This window comes from Lupinus angustifolius, chromosome LG05 (genome assembly GCF_001865875.1).
Source record: "Lupinus angustifolius cultivar Tanjil chromosome LG05, LupAngTanjil_v1.0, whole genome shotgun sequence".
NCBI classification, from domain to species: Eukaryota; Viridiplantae; Streptophyta; class Magnoliopsida; order Fabales; family Fabaceae; genus Lupinus; species Lupinus angustifolius.
The window spans coordinates 1,040,699-1,064,703 of record NC_032013.1 but is presented as its reverse complement, the minus strand read 5'-3'; the positions used below and the strand labels follow the sequence as shown (position 1 = coordinate 1,064,703).

The 24,005-nt window shown below is 31.9% G+C and overlaps 1 protein-coding gene and 1 non-coding gene across 3 annotated transcripts in view; one reads left to right on the top strand and one right to left on the bottom strand.

The window, feature by feature from the left end:
• LOC109347332 (thyroid adenoma-associated protein homolog) overlaps nt 1–10,223 on the bottom strand; it is an 18,637-nt gene extending 8,414 nt beyond the window's left edge. The window contains exons 1-4 of one of the 2 annotated variants that reach the window (XR_002107592.1): nt 6,756–10,223; nt 6,179–6,438; nt 4,776–5,366; nt 2,177–4,646 (exon numbers count right to left, since the gene is read on the bottom strand). Coding sequence is in view for 1 of the 2 variants with exons in the window: in XM_019587102.1 (XP_019442647.1) it covers nt 2,231–4,646; nt 4,776–5,366; nt 6,179–6,438; nt 6,756–10,145 (6,657 nt within the window). In the remaining variant the exon portion in view is untranslated. Of the gene's footprint in view, nt 1–2,046; nt 4,647–4,775; nt 5,367–6,178; nt 6,439–6,755 lie in introns of those variants that run through there. The other variant, XM_019587102.1, reaches the window with a different exon arrangement.
• TRNAN-GUU lies at nt 17,457–17,530 on the top strand. Its single transcript has one exon. It is a non-coding gene; the product is annotated as a tRNA-Asn (tRNA).

Below are 24,005 nucleotides of genomic sequence, written 5' to 3'. Positions count from 1 at the left end.
CGATACTAGTGTTGGGCTACAAATACGACAACATAAACGAATGTGGTAGTTGTTTTGGCAGCAGCGACGATGGTGATTACAACGATGAGGACAACTACTATCTATGGTGATAGTGATGAAGATAATACAAGGATAAAAGTGCCCTTTTAGTCTATTAAATTTTTTATCACGCACAAACATTTTCAATATGTTTTATGAGGAACAAAAATGAGAATTTTTGTATGTCCCTTGGTTATGTTTAATGGTCTATTAAATTTCCATAGTCCTTCTAATCCATCGGATTTAGGCAGAATCAATTAAAATAATTACAAGTAACTATAAGGCAGTATTTTGACAATTGAAAAACCACATATTTCAATATTAGTCATGACATTGGCAAGTCCCACATCGTGCAAGATATGATACAATTGAGTGTTTATATATGTCTAACAAGCATGTGAGTTTGCCGAGCTGGGTAACTCTAGCTTGTAACCCAAGTGGGGGCATCGAGGTGATGGAACATGGCTATGGCTGTGCTTGTTCGGGATGGTGGCTGCACCATGTTGGCGTGCCTACTCCAAGTTGAGAGTTGAGGCGTGGTGCTTGGGCTAAGGCGGAGGTGTCATGACTCCTAGACAAGAGGGCAAAGCGTGAGGCTGGTTTCACAGAGCAGCGAACACCTCTGGCTCCTAACAGTGGAGGGATCACATGCCACTGCACTTTCATCCCACTGTGGCCTAGCTAGCCAAGCTACTTGAACCATCACTTTTTCTTATCGTATATTTATAATTCCGTGAAGCAACGGTAGTCAAGTCCATGGTCGTAGCACTGGCGATACTAGTGTTGGGCTACAAATACGACAACATAAACGAGTGTGGTAGTTGTTTTGGCAGCAGCGATGAGGACAACTACTATCTATGGTGATAGTGATGAAGATAATACAAGGATAAAGTGCCCTTTTAGTCTATTAAATTTTTTATCACGCACAAACATTGGTGGTGTTGGAGTTAATTCTAAGTAAGCTATTTGTGGCAACATTGATGTTAGCATGATATCGCCAAAATATGGTTTGGCCCAAACCGACACCTATTGTTCAAAAATCTCAATACAATAGCCTAACATCATGTTCCTCCACTTTAGTGCCCCCACTTGGGTTACAAGCTAGTTAACCAAATCTCAAAATCATTTGCTTGTCAGAGTTTTATAAACAGTATTTTCTATCATATCTTGCACAATGTGGGACTTAACATTGCTATCACAAAATCCAAGCACAAGATTTTTTTCCATGTTGGATTGGATTGTAGTGAACTTGAGGATCTTGTGCTTTCATAATGTATTACTATTAGGTTGTTTTATAATGACTTTTTGTCTAAGTGCTCTTGTTAGTTTCTTAATGACAAGTAGGAGAGTTGTGTCAACACCATACTTAGTTGTTGTTCAAGTTTTCTGTATTATATATCATATCAGAAGCTGTTATTTTATGCTTTTGAATGCATTTCATATTTCTGGTCTATCTTGAGAGCTAACAATAGCCATCAATAGAGTGCTCTTGCTAAAATGTATGCAAGAGATAGTGGCTTAGAGAATTTTTATGGATGGAAGGAAAAAGATACAACCTCATTGGATTAGATTATTTATGACCTGAAATTATTGAATGATAAGACAAGCAAATTATTTGAGCTATTTGAAGCAATGGAAACATATTGTTTGAACCACATGACTTCAACAAGTTTAGGTGTTTTATGCAAGTTTGCCAAAGTTAGAGTGTTTTTATGGAACCTTTCCAAAATCAAGTTAGTTTTATGAAAATCTTCTGAAAACTCATAATTAAGTGCTTTTACAAAAATTTCCCAAATTATTTTTGTGAAAACCTCTCTATGATAAACCCCTTGTAAAAGTTATCCCAAGTTGAATGTTTTTATGAAAACTTTTCTAAGGTTAAGGCCTTTGTGAAAATCCTTACAAGAGTGGGTGTCCTTGTAAAAAACATTTCTAAAGTGTTCTGCGAAAATTATTTCAGTGGAAGTGTCTTTTGAAAAATTTGTCTTAAGTTCAAAAGAATCTAAGTAGTTTTCAACATGACTTTCATTAAGGTGCATAATAAGTCTACAAATGAGTTGAATACATTAACAACATTACAAAATGAGTTTCTCCAATAAATGACAATGCTGATTTCTAATAGTAACAACTACTCAACTATACCAAAGTTCCATTATATCTTCCTGTAAAATTACAACTACTATAGAAAACACTAGCAAAGAAGAAAATAAGGATTAAAACTATCCCATATGCTATCTCCAGTCTCAAGGGACAACCTATTAGCAACATCACATGTGGTTTTCTCATGTGATTTTAGGACTAACATATATAGGTTAGAAATTAAAGGGTTTGTAAGAAATGGATCAATGGTTCTTCCAAGCAGAGCTACATCGGGTTGAAGATGTTTGGCATCATCATTGCCAGACACAAGGAAAATGCAGTTTGAGAGGGCATAGAAACCGAGCAAATTTGCATATAAGGGTAAAAATGCATCTTTATGGTTACCCATACCTCCTATCCAATCATTCCCTTCATGTTTCCCAATATGGTCTTCAGCATAGGACAACAATTGATGGAAAAATCTCATTCTCCATCCATGTATATAAGTCTTGAATTCTTCGTTGCCGGCCCATGACTTCAAAATCGGTAGCTTTTCCATATTGGAGCAACAAATCTGGCTGATTAACAGCTTCTCTTCGTAATAATTGTCAATCTCCTTATCAAAAACTCGCCTCACAAGATCTGATTCGGATGATGCTAAGTAGCTTCCAGCTTGTAATACCCATTGACAAAGGTAATTGAAGTAATCAATCCAGTGACCAAAAATAGAAGATAGATGGTCAAAACAGAATCTTATCACTCTATCTACTTGAGATGAGCTGCTTCTAGTTCTTTCTGAAGTAAAACACTTCTGAACATCCGAGGAAAGCCTTAATCTAACTGAGTCATCTTCATCTTCCAGAAGCTTGATGCATGTGAACCATGCATCTAGTACTTGATGAGCATACAAATTCACAGCTTCACTTTTAACAAAACAAGAGGATGAAGGGCCAGAGGGAATGTGGTCACTGATGACAATCGAGCCAAGGGCCCCAGCCTGCTCGAGCAAACCAGAAGCTATCAAGGATTCAGCAGCTGCCTTGCGAATACTTGCCGGTTCGGCTGCTGAACTACATTGTTTAATCGTGTTACAAAAAAATACAATGCAATCAAACAACCTACCAAGCATTTCCTCCTGATTAATTTCACCGCATACAGCATACTTCTCAATTCCTTCATTAGACAGAATAGAGCTCACAAACAACAGTGTAATTCTCTTAGCACATACTCCCAAACAGCAAACAAGGGTTTCTCGAGTCTTTGCATGCATTGTTTGCTTATACAAGGAAACTAATTCATTCCAAAATTGCAACACAGAGTCAAAGTCCATTTCACCAACATAACTGGTTCCGTTGCAATTGTCATGGCTAGCATTTTCAAACTGCAGCAAATTCCAAGCTACAAGTATCCTCAGAATGTAATATCTACATCTGTGATTTTTCTCTGATGGCAAAATCTTCACCAAGGTTCCATGAAGGTTAGTTTTGGCCCAGAGCTGAACAGTCCTGATGTCATTACTGGGATCATAGACCTTACCATCAGATTCAGCTGCTTTCAGGAACTTTAGTAGCCACTTAAGTGTTGCAAGTCGAACCTCATATGATGAGTCTGACAAGCAGCGAATCAACCCATCCAAAACACCAGCAGAAGCATTCTCCATTTCATGTTTAGGCAATGATTTTGAACTGGGGGGAGAATGCTTCAGTGGCAAATGGAATACCTCTTCCTCATTCTCAGATGCTTGGAACAAGCAACCAAAATAGGAAATGGCTGCTTGTTTACGAAGTTCAGCAATGGTTGGGTCATAATATGAAGTGCCATAAGATTCTAAATCTAAGCACTCTGCTGACAACTCCAAAAGCAGGTTACGAATGGGGTAAAAATGATTGGTTACTTGACATGTTCTTGCAATATTGAGCATTTGATCCAGAACCACTAAGAATGTATTGTTGATGATAGGGCAAGGGCAACGAGTAGGCCTTGCAATCCATGACCGAGGTGAAAGAGTCTGGATTAATTCACCAATAATATTATCTTTCTTTGAGTTCTCAGCAAGATCTCTACAATTTATATCAAGCAGAGAACTCAACTGCAAGAGAATTCCATGGATTAAGTTGAAAGAAATACTGTGGGAACTACGAGTCGTACCCAAACCATTTGGTAAAGCAGCTGAATTGATTAGGTCTTCTACGCAAGGCAACTCAGACGCAATATTAAGAAGGACTGATGACAATTTCTCATTTGATACCAGACTTGTTAAAGCTCTCGATGCAAGAACACGGACTCGTAAGTTACTTTGTGTTGAGCACCTCCTAATCCATGGCATGAAAAGGAAAGGGTCCAGCTCATCTCCTGCCTCACCAGCAATTGATGAAGGCTTGAGCCTGGACAAAAGAATCAGAATAGGATACAAGCTTGGATGTAGATTATTTCCCTGGATGGATTCTAAATCCCCTGAAGATTCAGGACCCAAAAACTTGGTAGCAACTTCTAGTTCATTGAACAGAAATGAGTGCAATGATGGATACCTTGAACATAAAAACATGTGAAAATGTCAATAGGTGTCAACTATTCTCATTACCTCTTGCATACAAACTAATAACAGAGCTAACTATAACTATTAAATGTACATGCTAAAAATAGGAACTTGTTTTCACCTGTGAAAAAACTCGAGCCCAGTTAGTGCACGCCGTGCAGATTCTCGCTTATGAACATTGAGGAATCCAACCATGCGACGTACTAAGGCAGTATACGCCAGACAAGCACTATTTCTGATCTCCCAGTATGGCGAAGAGAAAGAGCGGACAGCCAAAACCAAAGCCTCAGCCGAGAAACCAGACGTATCAGTGGCCAAGTTAGAGTCATTGAATGCAGCTCTTAGAGCATTAAATGCATGTACAGTAGGTATAACACCGTCATCTCTGATCTTTGATGACAGCTGACTCGCATTCCTTTCAGCTTCCTGTGCAGAATTATTTCCTTTCCTTGAACCATTTAACTTGCAAGGGTCACCATTCAAGCTATCAGTTTCAACTTGATTCAGCACAGACCCATTACCTACATCTATAAGCCACCTCAGTGCCCGAGGGAGGAGTTTTTTGGGTGTTCCTTCTGGTTCTGAGAGAAACAAAGCAATAAATGCAGCAGGAATTCCAGCACTTCTTCTCAGCAAATCATCCACTGTTTGTCCTTTGGCCACAGTTCTTTGCATAAGTTGTTCCATCCAGGTCTCTGTCAATCTACAAAGCCTGCAAAGGAAGGTACAAATCAAGGTGTTGAAAACATACTATTTATGATATGATGATTTAGTCATATTAAAGGCACAGCTTATAACTTTACACCTCATTTATATTATACAATTATGATTATAGATGTTAGTCAGTGTTTTATCTACGATGTTATATTAAGTTAAGAAAATGATAATCTAAAAACACAATTGGATCAATATTTATCAGAAAAAACTAAAGAAGCACAAAAGGCCACCTACTTGAAAGGACAAGAACAGAATATGAACCACAAAGAACAAGGGATCGCGCAAATCAAGTATGTGAATGAAACTAAAGAGATGAAAGATATTTTATAAATTATTAACTGAATTTAAGCCTTCAGAGATCAAGCGTAGCAATGATAAGTGTGGATTCTAGCAGTATTTCTTTAATGTAAGCTAGAACTGAGATAGTCACCTAATTGGTGTTCATTTGATATCAGGCTAATGAGGAATCTTCATATATGTCAAAACATTCAGGCTCTCTTCGGATGAAAAAAACTGGAATCAAACTTAAAATTATATGCAAATTCCATTTCTGTTAAGACTAGAATTAGATTAGAATTTTGATGTTTTAATTTTGGTTTGTAATCAAATTTTCAAGAGGACTGAAGATGGTAGAGGCAGTAGAGATGGCATGTTATAGTATCAAGCTAAGATGGCTGAAGATATTCCACCAAATGTGTGGGTAAAAGAGTGTTTAATAGAAAAATAACAAAATTTATTTAGATGTGAAATCAATAAAGCATTTAATAGAAATAAATAGAAAGAAAAATAGAGTACCAAAATCCATACCTGGGGTCATTTGAGCATAGTAAACGATTGCAAAGAGCTGTGAACCCAGCCCTCGTCTTATCAATTGCACCATTATGCTTCATCTTCAAGAGGACTTCTAAAAAGTGATTACCGATTGTTTCAAGTTGTTCCAAATCAAGTACAGAATTAGACGATAAGTCAGCAGTTTCAACAGAAGACCCCTCTAACTTGGATAAATCTGAACAAGCATTACTTGGCAATGGTACCTTTCTTATAATAGTCCCCAAAAGAAGGCTCACCTAAAGAAAAAAAAGATAATGAAACAACAATGGGAACCCAAAAAATAAATGCAGACTTATGTGTCGCATAAGGAATAACTTTCACCCAATTCTTGCTTCAAAGCAAACAATATGCTATTATTTACAAGTATGTTTCCTTCACATCATTTCTAGAATTTTATGCAGGTAATTTGAGAAAAAACATTATTATCAGTCAAAAATTAATTAATGATAACCTGGAACAATATTCTTTCTGCTCTAATTTTTCAAAGAATCCATACCCTAACCCTATTATCCAATGAAATCAAAAGTTTCTACACGCTGTTCAAGATAAGTACCTCTTTCATAGCCAGCCAGCAACCAACCATGACAATCTGTTCCGATGCTTTGACATCATGGGAAGGCTTTGAATTACTGTTCTCATGTTCAGATGAAGACATGTGCTCATGATCCGGTATCTCTGACAAAAGATTGTCGTCGTCATCCATATCATCCATGTCTTCAGGCAGATGCAAAGCATTTGCAGAAACCACCCATAGTGCCAATGAAGTTATCCTCATTACAAGCTCCAAAAGTCTTTCCAACAAATACCTCATCTCCGAGATAGTAGACAATGGGACATCAGAATCCCAGTCTAATTCCTCAAAAGCATAACGCAAAGCAAGTAATACACCATGGACAAAGCTGTTCTTGCATGCTTTAGAAAGATCTTCTTCCCCATCTTTCACAGCAACATCCAACCAATCGATCATTGATTTCATATACAGTATAACAGGAATCCGAAGATTACTCGACTGATTAACCTCATTTACCAATTCAGACTTTGAGCTTAAATTGACAACATTAAATGGATCTTCAATCAACCAACCTTGCTCCAGGACGTACTTCCTAAATATTAGCCGCAACGTCAGAGCTCCAGCATCACTTTCCCTTACACGTGGACTGCAAACTAATTTCATAGCCCATGCAATTACCTTCTTCAGCATGTCTTCACCAGAAATTCCAGGTAGTGGAGTCGGAAAATGAAGTAATATGCGAAATGAACTCTCTCTCAACCTGTCCCAACTATCAACAATTGAACCAACTAACAAAAGAGTTGAATCAGGTGATGTCATTCCTTTGCTGTAAGGATAGAGATGAATTTCTGACAAAGAACTATCGGACTGCTCACTAATTGATGGTTTAATAGACCAGACATTTATCATAATCAAGATGAGATCCATTGCCATTATTTTTCTCTTGTAAGGAGCAGAAGGGTAGCATGAGAAAAATAAGAAGCAACTCAGCCACCTCATAAAGTGAAAAAGATCATCTGCTCTTTTGGTTGTCATTTCATTATTCCCATTTGAAGGATAAACTCTGTTATCTTTATTATGCTCAAGAGGGTTCCAGCTACCTTGCTTGAATTGTCTCTCCAGGGCTGTTCGAACCCTAGCAAAGAATTTACGAAACAAGCTGCTCCACTTCATCTGAAAAGCTGTGGAGCAACACCTCATATTCAAAGGCACGGCTTCCTTCATTAAAGTTAGCTCTAAATGAGAAGGTAGACTAGCAGTCTTGGGGTTTAAGAAAAGAGTCTCAGCAGCATCAAGCCGTAGTGACTCATCCACATGAGTCAATGCATTTACTAGCCACTGAACAAAGATCTCAACATTTATTCCCTTTATGCAAACAAGGGCACGGCTTTCTGTTCCCAACTGAGGCTCTTCTTCACTCGCTGCAGAATGTTGACACCAATTGATGTCCCCTTCAACCAAAGCAAGTGACCGAGATACCTTGAGCAGTGAAACTAGGATTGCAATTCTTTGTTCAAGATTCAATTCCATGTTTGCACAATCAATCTCTGGATATTCCACTCCACTTTCATCAGTGTTTGGACCAACTGAGATGAAAGAAAGCATATGAAATATACTATCCACATCCACTTCCAGTAAAACTGGCAGAGCGTAAGTATTTAAATTCGAACGAAGTTTTGAGAATCCAGATGCTAGCCCATATAGAATTGGTGGAAGGCACTGCCTTCTATACAGAGTGTAGCCACCTTCAATGCCATCAGTCAACCAATGCTCATCACGCAAATGCTCAAGGAAACACTTGAGAAATGACGTAACAGCACAGCAGACATCATCATCGACGTATGCCTGTATTGTCTCAAATAGCAGGTTCGGGCTCATATTTAACATTTTCTTTGCACCCAACCTCTTGGTTAACAATGCTAAAGGAACATATCTTCCCTTACATCGTGATCCCATGGAAAGAAGGTCTGCTCCGATCTTCAGCAAAAAATTGTTTATTTTGTCGTCACCCTCTGACCAGCGAAGCGATGATTGAATGTCCAAAAACAGATCAAAAATAAGATGGACTTGCTTCACTGTTTGATTCAAAGGATCTTCCAAGTTATTCCATATAATCCTTAGTATCCGCATCCCCATTTCCTCAGGAATAGGATCATAGTCTCCCGACAGATCAGTAAGTTTCGACAATATCGATGTTTTTATTTGTTGCAAACATATTTGCATCACAGTCAACGCATGAAAATTGAAATGGCTATCAGTAGGATTCTCGCAGTACTTGCTCAACTCGAGTAAAATTCCATCATACAATATAGTCCTAATAGTTCCCCTACCGTCATTTCCAACCTCACCACCATCCACAGCAATAAAATGAGTATTAAGCAATTGTCTAGGAACCGCTGTAAGAATCCCTCTTATAAGACAAATCCTACTTAACACAGAAAGATTACAAATTCCTAAGTAAACATCATCCTTACAAGGAATCTTCACAACAACATTTCTAAAATCACTATTAACACAATCAACATCATCCGAATTTGATGCCCTTAAATTAAATATACCTTCAATCAAAACCGAGCCAAGCTCATCAGAACTCAAACATACTTGAAGTGCAGCACATAATGCCACCCCAGCAGCCACAAAGCAATCCCTTGAAAACGCCGAGGAACTCAAAATTCGCAAAATAACAGTCACAATCCCCTCCATAACACTCAAATAACCACCACCACCAACAACACCCTCAACAAAACTGCAACAATTCTCCTCAAAATCACTCAAATCCTTAAACTTATTAGGAAACTTCTGCAACAAGTAATACAAACACGACAACGCCTCCTGGCATTGTTCCATAACAATCGGCGAAGGCCTCACAAATCGATCCGTCTCCGAAACCACATCACTCAAACCCACAACAACATCCCAAGCAACCACCACAGCACAATTCTCCACCACATCAACAAGGTACCCTAACTTCGGCAACCCTAAAACCGACAACACCGCACGTGACACCGCGAACCTCGTCTTCTTCCCCTCACCACCACCGCCGCCGCCGCCGCCGTACTCCTCACAGAGACTCCGAAACGTTTCTCCTATAACATCTTTCCATGACTGTGTCTTAGTGAGAGGAGATATAAGAGTTCGATGAAGCGGCGTGGAATTTTCTAGAAAGAGAAGTTCTAAGTAGATTCTAGAAGCTTCTCTGATTTCAGGTTCGGAGCGAGGTTCGGTTAGGAGTTGTGAGAATGATGAGGCTAGGGTTTTGGCGTGGCGGAGTTGAGAGTAAGTGGAGGTGAGGGTTGTGAAGTGGAGGAAAGTGGAATGGAAGTGAGAAACGGTGTCGTTTTGAGGGAGGGAGTTGAGGAAAGAAGGAGGGAAAACGAGGGCGTTGTAGGTGTAACGGTGGCGGTGTTGAAGGGCGCGCCACTTGGCTGACATGATGGTTATGCGGTGGTTGTGGCGGCGGAGTAGGGCGGAGTGAGTTGATGAGTAGAGAAAGGTGATGCCTTGTTTTGAATGGGTGGTTTGGGTACATAATTCAACATATTTAGATATTTGGGCTTGGGCCACTCTTCTTAATTAAACTCATTATGTTTTTTTTTATTTCAAAGTTCAAAGTTCAAACCACAAATTCATCCTAAAAATCTATTATTTTAGTTTTATAAAATATTTTTGTTGTGATGTAAGTTATTTTATGTTATTTTTTTATTTTCTTGTGGGTTGTCCAGGTTGAAGTATACTCATATTCAATGTTATATAACTCTAACAGTTAAGTTGACTACAAAATTAACCATTTACTTAAAATGGGTAAGCAGGTAATTAATAAAAAAATTATCTCCTTAAGTCGAGTTGTAGTGTAAATGTGGGCATTGTTGTCTCATTCACTTAAAATTGGGTAAGCAGGAGTTAATAAAATATATTCATTTAAGTCGAATTGTAATGTGGACAAGAATGTTGCTGACATAGTCGCTTAAAAGGAGGAAGTGGGTAAATTAAATAATAAAAACAAAGTTACTTCTTTAAGTCAAGTTGTGGTTTGGACGTGAGCTTGAAGTGGGTAAATAGACAATAATTAATAAAAAAAAGTTATATCCTTAAGCTACAATAGCTTGGTGATAGCGACTCACTAGAACAATGACTATTTGTTGTTGAAGTCATGAGTTTGAGTGTTTGTAGGTGGCATGCTTAGTGTATTCATAGGGGTTAGATGTCAGAGTTGGGGCATTACTAGGTCAAACGGGTAATCAATAAATTCTATCTTTTTAAGATAAGTTATAGTGCATACACTTCTGCTCCTACAATCTCTAGAAGTAGATAGAAAAGTAATTTCTAGAATTGAATCCATTTATCAAACAAATCAACACTAATCAACTTTCAACTTAAAACTATATAGTCTTGATTTTCTTATTGTACTCGTGGATACTTAGTTGCAAGATAAACCTTTGTTAGACACAAAAATTAAAAATAAATATTTCCCTCTAATAATAATTTTGGGGTCGGGTTGGGTTTGTGCTTACTCAACCCAAAATTCAAAACCTGAAGAGTGGGCTTACAAATAATGATATCATCCTCAAACTCGTGCCCGGAACATGTATTTCTATATATATCATATATGTTCTATATATACATGTCAAATTTCTCTCTATATATATATATAGGTATTATATATGTATTTATGTATAATTTGTAACTTTACATATATTAATTGGGTAAGGAGTATGATATCAATTGTACCAAACTCGAACCTGAAAGTTGAACTTGAATAAAATCTGAACACAATCACATCGCTTTTCCTCCATTGAATTCGGATTGAGTTAGGACGGGTACCTACGGGTTCGAATTTAATTGTCATATTAACCATTACATATGTTTGTTTCATTACATGAGTTATATTATTTTATTAAGTTTATAAAATAGTAGAAATTGATATTCTTATCATTACTATTATTATTATGATATGATTGATTGAAATATTTGATTAAGGTTAAGATTTAAAACTTGACAATTGTTATCAACTATTAATAAATTATTTATAAAAAAAGATCTTATTTTTAATAATAATAAGAATTAGGATTAATGAAAATTTGGGTTACTTTAAGAGGATAAGAGAGAAAAGTTTTATAGTTTTAGATTTCATCCCCAAATCTTGCACTTAGAGAAGATGGAAGAAGAAAAATAGAGAAAAAGAGCCGAGGTGCACTACAAGAAATTTGTCATATACCTACAGATAAAAATTGTTGGTAAAAGATAAGAAGTCGTAGGTATAACATAAAAACTTTTACCTACGGATGTTTTTGTCCGTCATATTTAAGTCGTTATACCTATGGATTTTCACTGTTACTAAAGGTTGTGGTGACAATTGTCGGGAGCATGGGTATAAAACTTTAACCTATACCTACGGATTTTGTCTGTCACTAAAAGTGTTTATACCTACGGATTTTCGTTGTCAGTATAGGTTTTAATGATGGTAGTCATTATAGGTTTTAGTGATCGTATAAGGCTAAAACTTATACCGACAATGTTTGTCCATCACTATAGATTAATATGATTTTCTTCTATCTACGGTTTTATTCCAATGGTGATATTAAAAGGGTCATACTTATACCTACAGTTCCATTTCGACTTGTTTTACTGAATAATCATAATATGAATTTATATTGGAAAAACAAATATTTGAATACGTCATTATATTTAAAATTAAAAATTTATACAATCCAATGAAGTACATGAGTTAAATATGTCCATCTAAACATAACATAACTACATATAGCATAAACATAAAAAGTCTTATAATCCTAAAAATTACACAATTTCGATCAAATTCATTTCTCAGTTTGTTGCATCAAAGAGAAATTATTTGCTAACCTTCACCTACAAAGAATAAAAAAGACATCAATGAATTAATAAAATAACCCCATGAAAAAACTCTATTAATAAAAAAATGTTATACATATTTATTATCTTCATTACAATCTCAATTTGGAGAATCAAAAGAAGTTGGAATAGTAGAAGAATCTTAAACCTATTGAAAGTGAAAGCAAAAAAATACAAGTTAGTGAAATATTTTGGTGTAGAAAAATTAGTACAATCTTTTGTCCTTAACTGAAAGTATCATACATAGTTATATACTCTAATTATCATTAAGAATTAGCTTTAGTAGAGCTACTTTGTTTTTCAAAGGTTGTTTTCTATTCCATTCAATGAAAACAAAAAATGAATCCCCTCTAAGATTTTTTATCGCTAACTAATATAGTGTTACTTTGATGGTTCAAGTAATTTAATGGATTTTCTATAAGTTAACTCTTTTGTATAAATTATTTTAGAGAATTTATATTACTTTCCACCCGATTTGTGGACTTTGTTTGGTCCTTTTAGTTTAATGCATGAGTCATTGTGCAAATTTAATGTATTTTATTTTATATTTAATGAGATTTAAAAAATATTTTTTACTAAAGAGATCATATTAATGATTATGTAATTTTCAAAATTTCACATAACATATCATTGTTTGTTATGAAAATTCGGGTATTGCATTTTGGCATTAGAGGGTTCAATTCATTTTAGAATGTGGTATGAGTTACTAATGTCCAAACTATGTACTTAGGGAGGAGACAAGTATAGTGTAGGTGTATAACATATTTTAGTGTGATTGAGATGTCCTTGGTTTCCCACATGTATCTTCGCACTGGAGGTAATCCTGTCCGAGCTGGGAACATCCACAGGTACATAGGGCTAACTCTCCCAGCGAGCATTTTTTCTATCCACAAGACTCGAACCCGATATCTTGCTTAAGGAAAATCAAGCATGTACCACTTGAACCAATGTCTACTGGTGATATTGAATTAATATGTGTATAAGGGTTGTTTGATTAAGTTTAATTATATGTGTGGCAAATATGTTAAAATTTGTATAATGCTAAACATTTTTTGAATTAATCTATACTAATATATAAAGCAAATACATGTTATAACCGTCAAATAACCGTCAAAATTGTATAATTTCTTATTCCCTATTTTACCCTTTCATAATTTCTTATTTCTAAAATTTAATTTACATTTAGAGGGTCTTAAATGTACATTACTCTCATTTGTAACTTCGAAGTTATATATTTAGTTTTACACTAACAAAGAACTCTCATGAAAAGAATGAATTGCAGTTTTAAAAAAGTTTAGGAGAGAAAGTGGACAGAACACAGAGAAAGTGACAACAATAGAACAAATCACCTCATTCTCTTTATAACTTCTACCACATCTATGTTCTCATTCAATTCTTCCTCATCCACTTTTCCAACCAATTTTTTTCCACATGAATTGAGAAATATCAGGTATGCACCGAATTTATTCTAATTATGTGATTATACTTTGCTTACCTTCCGTTAAGTTATATGTGTATATAATGTTCTCATTTTTTTTCTTATTCGTTTACATTTTGTTTGTATAATTTCTTATTCCCTATTTTACCCTTTCATAATTTCTTATTTCTAAAATTTAATTTACATTTAGAGGGTCTTAAATGTATATTACTCCCATTTGTAACTTCCAAGGCATATATTTAGTTTTACACTAAGAAAGAATGTTGATGAAAAGAATGGATTGCAGTTTTAAAGAAGTTTAGGAGAGAAAGTGGATAGAACACAGAGAAAGTGGCAACAATAGAATAAATCACCCCATTCTCTTTATAACTTCTACCACATCTATGTTCTCATTCAATTCTTCCTCATCCACTTTTCCAACCAATTTTTTTCCACATGAATTGAGAAATGTCAAGTATGCACCGAATTTATTCCAATTATGTGATTATACTTTGCTTACCTTCTGTTAAGTTATATGTGTATATACTGTTCTCATTTTTTCTTATTCGTTTACATTTTGTTTGATGAAATGCCAAACTGAGTTATATTGTCAAATACATTTGTTACATTGCTTAAAATACCAACTTTGACAAAGGCTTAGAATCTCCTTGAGAGATGGTGGGTTTATTCCTTAAATTTTTTTGCAAAAGTTTTATGTCTACTTATAACAAGGTTAAGTACTTGATTGTTGTGTTTTGCTTCATTGTATATAAATTTTTTGTTGAAAAAACTCCGATACATTTGTTTTATGATTTTAAGTATATTTGTGTTAATAATTTCTATATGCAGTTATTTCTCTTTGTGGGGCACTAATGTGAATTGCATCCATAATATCAATAAGATTGTTATTTCAATTACGAAGCGGTGGAGTGGAAGTAAAGTAAGCCACAAATTATTTCTCATGACTCAAAATAGGATGTAGATTTCATGCTTTAATCTAGAAAGAAAAAAATCTTTGAGTTCTTTATACATGCTATCTTTATATTGTTGTTATATTGAGTTTTGTCTATAAAATAATTATGTTTTATCTTGAATGTATGAAACTCATATAATGCATACATTTTTTTCTAATAAAACTGATGAGGAAGAAGGAAGGCACATTTTGATAAGTACACAATTGGTTGATCCCTCTATAAAACAATCATGTATTACTCCTTTATCAATTAGTATTAGTATCACAATAATTTATACATAGATTTTGTATTTGTTTAAGTGACATATTTTGACTTGGTGCAAGTTCTTTAGAGAAGTCTAATTGGAATATGAAAGTGTTTATGTTGTATATATTATCTTTATTTAAAATAAACTTTTTACTTTATTACATTAATGAATGACTAACATACTTAGTATATGTTTCTATTTTTTTTGACTTCTTAGTATATGCCTTGAGAGATTATAATGACATTTAAAGGTCAACTTACTGTTCTATATTTGAAACTATCGAATGTGTAAATCCAACATAAGCAAAGCATGAAAGATGGAAGAAATGTATATCCCATAAGGTTTGGTGTTATAGGTGGAACTCCATGATAAAAACCATTATTGTTAATAATGATAGGGTAAAAGTCTTGAATTGCAACTTCAGTTTAAAAGCTATCAATCTTCTATAAATATAGTTGGGTTCAATTATTCAACAATAGTAATCATGTCAATAAATTTATATTTTAACACTTTTGGTATTAATCTATGCATGTATGTTCAAGTGTGGGAATAGTTGTGGGCTCAGGTGCAGGATGTTATGACTTTTTTAGTTTTTTTTAAATAGTTTTCTCAAGCACATATGCAATCAAACATTTGCTTCAGGAATTATTGTTCTGTTCAATTTCTATAATTAATACAAATAATTTAATCTCCAATTAAGTATAGCTATTAGACATGTAGCACTAGGCTATATTCAACTATAATTACAATATTTAACCCAAATTACTATATTTGACATTTATAACATATATACATTACATATTACAAACAATAGGAAAGCGAACGAATTTAAATATGTTGAAACATTTCATGACAAACATTATTATAAAGTCATACACTTTACCTATAAAAATAAATGCGAGTCACTAAACTATTTGAACTTTCAATTTATAAAAAATTAACAATTACATCAATAGTTAAAAACACAACTGCAAAATACCATTATTTAATACAAAATACTATATTGAGTAAATATAATATACAGATTACACGCTACAAACAATAGGAAAGCGGGTTGACAGGCACGGGAGTGCCTGTCAACACGCTAGTTTATATAAAAATTATCAGACTTCAAATCTTTGTTTACATAATAATATTATATACTTGATAACTTTTTTTTTATTGTTTATGATTGTTAACAAAAATTGGTAGCATTCTTGTTAATCATTATTATAGTTATATATAATTCCATTGAATCCATTAATTATGACGAAATAATTTAAAAAAATGAGTTATGAATTGCTTTAATTATAGCTAATTGTATCGAGTTGATTAAGTATGATGAAAAAATGTAAGTTATAAATTGTTTTAGACATAAAATTTGTGTATTAAAAATCTCATGAATAAATTAGGTGATGTTCTCTTGTTTTATTTTTCTAAAATAACTACTTACTCCTATAGTGATGTAATATAAGTCTCGTTCACAAAGGTTAATGATATTTTTAATTTTATGATTGAACGCAATGATTTTTTTCATACTTATCATTTATGTGATACTTCTCACTTAAAAAAAATTAGATTACTGTTTTACTTTTTGAATTTGATTTCCTTAAAAAGATTAAAGTTTTAATTAACATGATGAATATATTCTTAATATTATAATCGCATGTACATTTTAGGCAAAAATATATATCATTTAACAAGATGATTTTGTTCTTTATATTGTAATCAATATATGCTCGATTTAAGGAAGATTAAACTTTTATTTAACATGATGACTTTGTTCTTGATATAGTGGTTCTAAGGGAGATTTAAATCTTAATAAATAATCTATTCTTAATAATAATAATCAATAATTAAGTATTTTTAGGAACAATACAATTATAATTAACATAATGATTCTATTATTGTTAATAGCATCAAATAATCAATGGATCTCCATTTTTACTGGATCTTTGTCAAATCAGTTGTTGTTACTGCAGTGATAAATGTTTCAAATTTGAAATTTTACATTTACAATTGATTTAAAAAATATATTTTTTTAATGGCTTCAACAAATTTAAATATTGTTACCATCTTTTAAACCTCTTAATTCTTGGAGTATAATCATCCTTGCATTTTTTAATACTCTTACTTCAATTATTATTATTTTAGAAATTATTTACTTGCCTTTAATGTCAGATTCATAAATGTTTTATAAGATAAGTTTTTAATTTAAGAAATTTCTTTAATAATAAGTTATTTTCATGTTTCATAATGCTGGAATAGCTCAGTTGGTTAGAGCGTGTGGCTGTTAACCACAAGGTCGGAGGTTCAAACCCTCCTTCTAGCGTTATAACCATATTGTTTGAAAATAAATATGATTTTTCTATATTTTATTGTTTCGAGAATAAATTATTTTTAATCTTAATTATCTAAAATGATAAAACAATTTTTATTTTGTATATAGATGTCTACATATTTTTTTCTTACTAAGTAATCAATCGTATTACCACACAAAAAATTAGATACAAAAGTCAAAGTTGGTTTTTTGAAAAGTCTTCCAACTATAACATTTTGTAATTCAAAACAATTTTCTAAAATACAAGAAAATAATAATTGAGAATACATTTATTTTTAACTCTAATACTATTAAGAAATTCCTTATCAATGTAGAATGAGTTTTTGCTACTCAAGCCCTCCTTATAGCATTGTTTGAAAATTTCTCTGAAATAATTTATAAAAATAATAAAAATAATTTTAAGAAAAGTCATGTACTTGACTACGTGATAATGAGTCATCAACAAGGTTTGAACTCATATTCCTTAGACACCTAACTTGAAAGAGGAATACATTTGAGCCCCATTCAATAGTCCTACATCCAACACTCTCCCTCAACTTAGAGAAAAATTAACACTTAAAATAGTAAATTATATTGATTGTAGTATGAATGGCAATGTGATAATATTCTGTTTACTTGATTTAAAAGACATAAAATTAAATCCTATTTATATTAATACTAGACTTGTGTATTATATTATAGCTTTATGCTATTACAAATGTACAAAGGAATTTGTGATATCTTAGATTTTAATATGCATTTAATACTTAAAATATAAATCATGATATATGAAAATTTGAAAGAGAGATAGATTCTAATTAATTAAATAAAATCTTTTGAATGTTTATTAAGAGGACACAATTAGTGAAGAAGCAATCATACATTATATAATTATATAATGTATTAGTGTTCCACCTGATAGTCTTGCATAGTAAAGGAAAATATTAAACAAGATATATTATACATAATTGAGTGTAATATAATTTATTAAAATAATCAAGTGAAAATATAGATTTCATAGTAGAATGAGATATTGGACGAGATATTGTACATGTACAAATAATAATATCAAATTAATATTATTTATTCTCTATGCTTCTTTCACAAAGTTCAATATTTCAATGGTACCTATGATTATGGAGAAGCCTTTTTTCTCTTTCCTTGCTTTAATCTCCTCTTCCATCATCTCCAATGGGTAGGTTTTTTGATTTGAAGACTAAAATCTAAAATTAAAATATATTTTTATCTTATCCTATTATTCTTCTGACAAGCTAGATTTTGTGATTAGAAGACTAAAATCTAAAACTAAACGATATTTCTATCTTTTCCTATTATATAAACTCTAATCTTCATTAATCCAAATTCTTATTTTTATTAAACATAAGATGTTTTACCTTAAACAATTTACTAATCTTTTACAAAAAAATTTAACTTTTAAATCTGACCACAAATCAAATATTTCAATCAATCATATAATAATAATAATAGTAATAATAAAATATCAATTTCTACAATTTTATGAACTTAAGATAATAATATAAATTATATAAGGCATAGTTATAAAAACCGTATCGTACTGGCCGATTCAACCGGAAAACCGGTGAATCGGGCTCCTAACCGGTACGGTACAGGTGTTGAACCGGCCAAGTATCAAAATCGGTCAAAAATCGGTCAAAACAGGTCAAACCGGTGAACTGGCCGGTATTTTACAAACCGACCAGTTTATACACATATTTTTTTTTTAAAAAAAAACTTAAAAATCCATTATAAGGTGACCCACATTTTCAACCATTCTTCAATCCTTCAAGACATATACTTCCAAGACATACTTAGATTACACATTTTGATTCCTAACGTGACATTTGTATAATATTGGAGTACTGTCTAAAGATAGGATTTGGTAGAAAAATATAATATTCATATGAGACAACTTTGACTCTTTAATGTTAAATGTTAAATGTTAAATGTTAAAACTCCAAATTTATTTGTTTTGTAGAGTAAGTTGTTATGTCATTTATTTATATTTTGTGGTTGTTAAGTGATACTTTTGGATTGATATATGTTTTTTAATTTAGACTTTGAATTTGTTAAAGACTTAAAGTTGTTTATTTATGTGAATTTTGAGTAGATTATAAATATGGATTATAAATTTGAGTATCTACCTATTTGGAATTTTTTGTTATAGGTTTATATATATAAATATAAGTAGGTGTGTCCGGTTTAACTGACATGCAGTTTAATTACTGAACCACTGGTTAAACTACTATACCACTATTCCAGTACCTTGACCGGTTTGATAACCGGTACAGTTTTAACAACACTTATATAAAAAGACAAATATGTATCATAATAATAATAATAAAATATCAGTTTCTACAATTTTATGAACTTAAGATGATAATATAAATTATATAAGGAGACAAATATGTATAATGATAAGGATAAAACAAAATAACATATATACAAATAATATAATATACAATAAAATAAAAAATTGACAAGCATAATGAAATAGTAATAATAATAATCATAACAATAATTATAGGAATATAATAATAATAATAATAATAATAATAATAAAATTCTATTATTCACCGTAATCTTAACATTGTATTATATATACTTCTATGCTATTAATAAAGCCAAAACAAATAATAACCATCACCATGACATAATTTTTATAGTCCAAATTTATTTTTTGAAACATTTCTCATTAATAACTAATATAAACTTCCATATATTACTCCCATTGTTTTCATTTTATATTACTCCCATTGTATATCATAATCTTCTATATACTCTCTTATTTATATTTTCATTCTCTACTAAGTTCATATATTGCATTTTTTACATTTAAATTGTTTTTCTCAAAATAATATAACATAAAGCTGATACATTATATATTATAAAAAATATGAATGATATGAGTTTCTTTATTATTTAATAAATACAAAATTTAAATTAGGAAACATAATTTTTAGAATGTTTCACTTTCGATATCAAATATTTCTCGTGTCTCATATTTGGTTTGCCTCAAATATTTTAAGCTAGGTTTTGCATAAATAAATCTAGACATGTTTTATAATGTGTCAACTTTTTTTTAAGACAAGTTATATTAATGAAACCAAATTACATAGTAGCCAAAGAGAGATTACAAGTTTCTGAATATGTAATCAGGTAGTAAAGTTGAGTATGACAAATAATCCATTTAATACTTTATTTTGAGTTGAATCTCTAACCTAATTTTGAAATGGTAAAATCTAGTATTGCCTAATCAAATACTCTATTATTTAAAGGCCTACAACATATGATGTATATAAATAAATAAGTGAAAGACACTTGCATTTTTCTTTTATTGTTTTGAGAGAAAAAGTTTTTTAACTTTTAAACAATATTATGGCGTCCTGATTTTCATTCGATCACGAGTTACAAGACATATTTAGAGTTGTCACTACATTTTTATGATCATAATTTATAAAAACTTTTTATGTTCATTTTGGATTGCATTGATCTTTTAATTCAAAATCTAGACTCAAGAGTCAATTTTGGACTAAGGAATGTACTAGCACCATGTATGCTTGTAGTAGACGATACCTTAACTAATTGTATAAACTAATTTTATCTCAAAGTTGTTTGATTATTCAACTTATTAAAAATGGTAAAAATATTTTTTTAATTTTTATTATTGTGTCTGACAAGATATGATGTTGATTCTAACTAATACCCACGACTTTTAGGGAATTAAAACTACGTAGCTACTTGTAAAAAATAGTTTGTTGGTTTAGTTTGTTTTATTTTAAGATTTGAAGATAGGGAATAATGTTTAATTTAATCCATGTCCCTACATAAATAAGCTAAATACAACTCTAATATTCAGTACCACATCTCATATTGATGAGGGGAAATCTTAATTAAAATTTCATCCTTTTAGTGGTTAAAGGTTTTTTTAGATATATTGTAAGGTGTAATTGGATGATTATTTATTTATTTATTAATTGCTTACCAAAAGAAAGTGAAGTGCAGTCATATCTTCCATCATATCTTAAAATTATCACAAGGACAAGTTAGTGGTTTTGATTATTATATTGAAGTTAATAAAAAGTGGTTATGAAACCCAATTTTGTGCCGTCCATAAAGCTTAAAATAATTTTCAAAAGAAATTACAACTATCAATTTAAAATTCTCAACCTTTTTATTAAAATAAAAGGTTAAAAACTGAAAACTTATGGGCTCAACAATGGTGGACCACCATTCCAAAATATTTTCCACTCAAATTTTCGTTGTCCATAAAAATAAAATCAAAATAATTTTAAAAGGTTAAATGATTATTTATTAGCCTATATTTCATCTAAAAAACACATGAAAAATAAACCTAATTTTCATTTTCCTAATTGAGCACATAATATCTTTTGTGATTTTTAAAATTTAGATGATTGATTTTGCACCTCTTTCTAGGTGGAATAATTTTAGGATTTTATATTGTCATTATAGAATTTCAACCCAAAAAGAAATTTTTGACTACTTTTAATTTTTATAATGTCAAATAATTATTTTTTACTCACTTCAAGGTATTAAATAATCTTTAGGCTTTATACAAAAATTATTAAGTTATTTTTCGTTGCAAAATAAATATATTCGATTCCAAATTTTGAATTCATGCATATTTTAATTTTTTGTTAATTATATGAAGAAGTTTTAGAATCTGAATTGATTGAGTAAGTTATGGGGTTGCCTTTATATTCTACTACAAATACATAGACAACCTCTAAAAATATTGTTGAATGATAATTTTAAGTATTATTATTTTACAATTCTGGTATAATGTCTACTTTTACCCTCTACATAAATTTCAAAAATAACATCATATTCAAATAGGACATAAATTCCAAAATTTATTTTATAGAAATAATCTAACATATTCAAATAAGTTATTTGCATAACTTTATTTATCTCGCTGATATCCTACTGTTTGAGAAATCTACATAATAATCTTCACTTTAATAAATATTTTATTCCTTTAGAAATCGTTTTTGCTCATTACCTAATTGCTCTCACCAACTCGTCTATGAGACTTTCTTCACATGAGAGTCTACTCCGTTTCAGTGTAAGCTTTTCCAAGTATTATTGATGGTGTAACTAAGAGCTCACCTTTTTTCAAATTTGTGTGAAGATTCTCCAAACTTCTATCCAACAGAACACGTTGCATAGCCATTTATCAATATATGAAGTCTTTTGACACAATGGAATCTATACACTAAAGTTTGTTAACTACCACCATCACCAATAACTAGCCACAACTAAACCTTTGAAAGCCTCGACTATTACCATCATTATCTATATTGATAATCATAATTCAAAGAACTATAGTATTCCCCTCTAAGGAAGGCACCCACCACACAATTTATATCATTGTCAACAAATGGTTGTGCCACACCTTTGGATCCAAACAACGCACATGTCATACCGTACAACTATATCAATGTCTGTGTTAAACCCTCTTTCAAAGTCAGCTAATGTGCTTGTGTTACACTTGCAAATATTCTAATACGCCATAGTAACACCTACATCGATTCCAATGTTATTATATTGTGTTAGTCATGCATCTATTCTAATACATTGTGTCATACACTCTACTAATGCCCGCATGTTATTGCGCATCGGAAGTAGTCGATAATATGATCGTTTATCCTCACACGACTTGGCCATGTTCATGTTCCTCTTGAATATGAGTCATTTGCATAACATAGAGACAAGTATTATGTAGTAGGTTCCCGCAAGTTCCATGAAGGGTCATCCAATTTCCATAGAAGCACGTGGTGGTGCTTGATAAAAGCATGAATTCACAATCTTGCTTGAGATTCTGAAAACCCTATTCTTACATTATATATAGTATTGGTGGCTCAAAACATGACACGTGGCATGTCGTGTGAACTAGGGAAATAGCATGTGATAGACCTCATGCCTCACAACTTGAAGATTGGGTCTTCCCTCACGTTGTTATGTCCCTAACAAGGATACACATCATTTAAACATGTGTATTATTGATATTTTTATCCTAGTTTTATTAGTATTATTTTTATACAGTATTGAATGGTACAATAATCTCAATAGGTATAATAATACCAAAATAATAAGTACCTAATTAAACCAAAAAAAAAAATCAATCCATGGTAAGATTGAAATATGAAAGGTGTGTATAGTAGTGCATATATTTCTAAAAAGTCAACTAGTAAGGAGATATGTGCATGTTTAGGATTAAATCTTCTGGCAATTGTTTTTTGTAATTGGTCAAAATAAATTAGTTTCTTATAATAACAATTAATAAATCTTTAATACTTGAAGTGACACCTGAAGTGTGATATTTAATTTTATTCATTCTACATGATAGAATTATGAGCATTATACTTGCTCATTTCTTGTTCCAATTTAACTTATTTGAGAAATTGCTCATACATTAAAAATATTTTTAATACTTAAGAATCTCACT